The sequence below is a fragment of the Belonocnema kinseyi genome, chromosome 3, assembly GCF_010883055.1.
Source record: "Belonocnema kinseyi isolate 2016_QV_RU_SX_M_011 chromosome 3, B_treatae_v1, whole genome shotgun sequence".
In the NCBI taxonomy this organism is placed as follows: domain Eukaryota; kingdom Metazoa; phylum Arthropoda; class Insecta; order Hymenoptera; family Cynipidae; genus Belonocnema; species Belonocnema kinseyi.
The window spans coordinates 47,458,844-47,463,188 of NC_046659.1; the positions used below are offsets into that span (position 1 = coordinate 47,458,844).

General features: G+C 34.8%; 2 protein-coding genes across 2 annotated transcripts in view; one reads left to right on the forward strand and one right to left on the reverse strand.

Annotated features, from left to right (window-relative positions):
- LOC117168951 (HIRA-interacting protein 3-like) overlaps positions 1-4,345 on the forward strand; it is a 38,925-nt gene that overhangs the window by 32,317 nt on the left and 2,263 nt on the right. The gene's annotated exons all lie outside the window — the stretch shown is intronic.
- Positions 1-4,345, reverse strand: part of LOC117168950 — a 24,887-nt gene that overhangs the window by 14,084 nt on the left and 6,458 nt on the right. The window contains exons 5-6 of the mRNA XM_033354943.1: positions 3,134-4,154; positions 1,971-2,518 (exon numbers count right to left, since the gene is read on the reverse strand). Of these exons, the coding sequence (XP_033210834.1) occupies positions 1,971-2,518; positions 3,134-4,154 (1,569 nt within the window). The remainder of the gene's footprint in view (positions 1-1,970; positions 2,519-3,133; positions 4,155-4,345) is intronic.

Here is a 4,345-nt window from a genome sequence, read left to right on the forward strand (position 1 = left end):
CTCGTCTAGTGGCCGCCAGGTTTCGTATTTTCGTGTACAACGTTACCGGCTAATGCCGTTGGAATTGATTGTTGAAATATATTTTTTTACATCTTTTATTATTAAGCTTTATACTTAACGTAGTTTTCTTTCGGCTTTTGAATTTCTCAAAGTTTGAGGCCGATATTTTATGTATAAAAAAAGTTCGAGCGTTCAAAAAATGTTGAGGTTCAGAAAAAAGATGAAATAATTTTCAGTGAAGTTCCTACCAAAATGCAGTACCTAAACGGAATTTATTGTGCTCTAATACATTTCCCAAAGTTTCAGCTCGATATTTTATTCACAAAAAAGTTCTTAGGTTCAAAAAAACATTCAGTGAACTGAAAAACTGTGGTCGGTAATATAGGTATTTAGCTGTGTGACATGCCCTTAAATCCATATTCTATTAGTATCAGATCGGTTCTGTAAGTTTCTATTCAGTTGTTAAATTAAAAATTTAGTTTAAATTGTAATTTATTTGGATTTCCGAGCTCATTTTGAAGTTATTTCAGTGTATTTCCAAATTGAAATCATCAAATATTAAATTATGTTCCTAAGTCGATTCAGTTCAATTTATATATTACGAACTTCTATTCGTGTCTTAGAACTTAGATCATGTCGGCGCACTAAATTCGAAATCAGCGGTGGAACGGATTTAAATATATGGTCGACGGCGGCGCAACCGTCTGAACATTAATTATCACTGAAAATACTCAAATTTACTAACTGCTCCGAGCACCTAATGTTTAGGCCTCCTGTTTAGATATTTATATTTAATTCTACTGTTAATTCATAAAACGTGAATTCATATAGTCATGCACAAATGTAAAGGAGAAAATGTCACTCGTGTAATATGCTCGTACTTTTGATAAACATTCAGTCAATGTCAATTTTGGAGCATACATTGACATTCATGAAAAAATTATTATGCCAATGCATAGAATTCCTTAAAATAAACCCAAGAATCCAGCGATCAAATTTGGACGACCACCCCGAAATGCTCCTATTGTAATTTAAAAAAAGAACCTCCTTTAAAAAAAATCTGTACAAAATTAAAAAGGAGGGAAGAAAATGAGAAGGTAACCAACCAAATCTCCTTCCTTCTCTTTTGTTTTTATTTCTTTCGTCTTTTTTATTTTTATTATTATCGAATCACAATAAAAGAACATTTATAACTGATATTTACCAACGTTTTGGCACTTGTGCATCACCCTTATCAATGTAAGAAAAATGTGAGGAATGGAAAAACAGCGATACCCCCCCCCCCTCTCTCTCTCATACCTGAGAATCAATGAAATTTGATAATAATAAAAATAAAAAAGACGAAATTAATTTTAAAAAAAGTAAAGAAAGGGGATTTGGTGGTTGCCTTTATCATTTTCATTTTATTTTTTTTATTTTTTGTACAGAGATTTTTTTTAAAGCAGGATCTTTTTTATATTACAATAGGAGCATTTTATGGTAGTTGTCCAAATTTGATCGTTGGCTTCTAGGTTTTATTTTCAGGAATTCTATGCATTAACTTGATTGTTGAATATCGTCTCAAAACTTAGCTATTTCTATTAAGATAATTTCTATTGACCCTATTTATACTGCAATCAAGTTCGTGAGACTTGATATCATTTTACAGGCAATTAAAAATTAGTTTAAAGGGTTCTACATACATATACATTATCAGAAAAAAATTGGGTTGAACTCATAAACATAATGTTTTAAATGTTTTTCAATTAAGATAATTGGGAGAAAAGTGTTAATATATTTCTTTCTCTGTCGTTTCTTTAAAAGTTGAAAATAATTGAAATTCACTGTTCATATTTTTTCAAGCATACTCTTCCACATTTCAGTTGTGATATTTGAGAACTGAACCAAACGATTATAAATTCTGCATTGTCAATAATATCCAATGTTCCAAGAATTCCAAAATATAAAAAGTGGTTTAAAATTATATTTACCTCATCACAGGCGAAACATCTCTGAACGTCCAAATGAGTCGCAAGATCCCTGCCACAATAAAGTTTTTCTTTGTAGAAAAAGTAGACTAAATCAGCAAGCAGTTCATTACAGACCGAGCAGACAAAGCAACCAGGATGCCACACTTCGTTTTTCGCTTTTTCTGCAGTAACGACCACTTCTCCAACGTTGATCTGCTCTCGACATTCGTGACATTTTTGTTTCGTTGGCGTAATGTTAAAGTTTTCCACGCCCTTTGCTAATTGATCAACATCTGCTGTGTTTTTTGGGGTTTCACCAATGGCTTCTTCAGGGAAAATAGGATTGTGCAGAAGTTCTGAATTTATCACATTTCTAGCGATTGCACCGTAGTTACCTAACTCTGCTTGTAACGGCTCAATATTTTGAGCATAAAGAGAATATGATGGAGATGAATTCAAATTTCGGTTGGAATGTGATAAAGATGCTGTTTGCAAGTTTTGATTAGCACTGAAGCATCGATGAGGGTTTGTTGACGATTTCTGTAATGCAGCCTTCACAGGATCAAAACCTAGACGAGATTGTTATGTACAAAGAAATTTCAGTATCTATCGAATTTGAACTTGTCCCATTTTATTTTTACACTGATGGCCAAAGTATATAATATGCATGTACCCGTGGCCTCTAAAATCTACGAACAAAATATCTGGCCATTTTCGGACTCATAACCATTTTTTCGTGGTCATTGAAAAAATGCAAGCTTTCAAAGAGTAAGGTAATTTTTTTTTATTTTATAGCCTTCAAAATCGAAAAAAATGTACCTCACATTTTTTAAAGTCGGGTCATTAGAAAGTGATTGTATTATTTTGTTTTTCATTCAAAATTGCGGTGAAAAAACGGGTGGCCGGCAGGTCAGTGAGAACCTGGAAATCATGGAAATGTCCGGGAATTTTGTTGGTAAGGGAGTGAGCTAAAAGTCAGGGATTTTTAAGAAAAAATCTGTCAAAAGTCAGGATATTTCAGGATGTTTATGGAATTATTAAAATGAAGTTTTGTAGACAGCCTGGAAAATGAAAAAAAAAACTTAAAAAAAAAAACTTTTACTGAAATATTTAATCTTCTCACTCATAATTTCTATAACTTTTGAAACCCAATCTTCTGCAATTTCTAATTTTTAGAACCTTACCTGGCAAGTTTCCGTGACTCAAAGCCTCTGTCAGCTGAGGATGATGACTATGCATCGTTTGACTTTCACATGTTGAAAATTGATTTGGCAAAGTACTGCTTAATCTTTCAACTTCCTTATACACAATCCCAGGTCTTTGATGACCTTCAATCTCTCTCGACTCAAACGGACCTCTATGCTCGACATCCCCCTTATTACTGTATTTTGAATTTAATTTATCTCTTATGAAAGTTAGTCCTCTTTCATCTAGAGTACTCGCAACTATATCATTAACGTGTATCGCACTAGGAGGCAGAAATGCTTCAGACAGTAATCTTTCAGCAATATCATGGGGAAGTCCTCTCGATTCTTCCAAACGAGAGTCAATCCTACCGGTTCCTTCGAGATGAGCCACAATTCCGGAATTATCATTTTTTTCTTGAAGTCCCGGTACAGAAACACTTTGTTGACAGGGATCAATATTTTGTGATGTGGAATCTCCTGCAGGTTGATTTGACGGATTTGAGAAATTTGATTCTAAGGCCTTGGCGTGCTGTCTCAGAAGTTGTGTGAACGGTCTAGTTGTTAGGGGGATATTTAAAGCGTCTGCTGGCACCGATTTTTCAAAATTTTCATCGTTGGGTATATTAACCAGGGCTCGATGATAGCGACCTTGAGGCGAATTTTCCACTATGCTTCCTAGGCTTTGAACCCTTAGGGATTCTAGATTTCTAGGTATGGCATTACTCTGAATATTTGGAAGTTTTGATGGATAAATTGGAAGTAAAGATAAAGGTAGTGATGGCAGTTCAGGTAAAGGAACTGGCGGAGTCTGAATTGAAGGAAATGACGGAGGCTCTGTTATTGAAAACGGTAAATGATTTGTTGGAAGAGGGGGATTTTTAGACATGAAACTACTCGGAGTTCGAAGATTTAAACCTTGCCCGGCACTTGCTGCTGGTTTGTGCTGTGGACTACGTTGGACGTCAGTCGCATTTGCGGGAGTCATGAGAGTTCGGCTGAATGGGCGCGCTCCTGTCACCTGAAATTAAAATAGTTATATTATTGCAAAATAACTTTATGGGATACCTTTATATATTTTGTATTATTCTGGATATTAGGGGCCATTCACAAAATACGTGATACATTTTTCCGGAACTTCAGACCCCCTCCCGTCCCCTGCGTAATATCTTTTCCACTGGTCTTAACATGAAGAATGTTACTTTAGCGGGA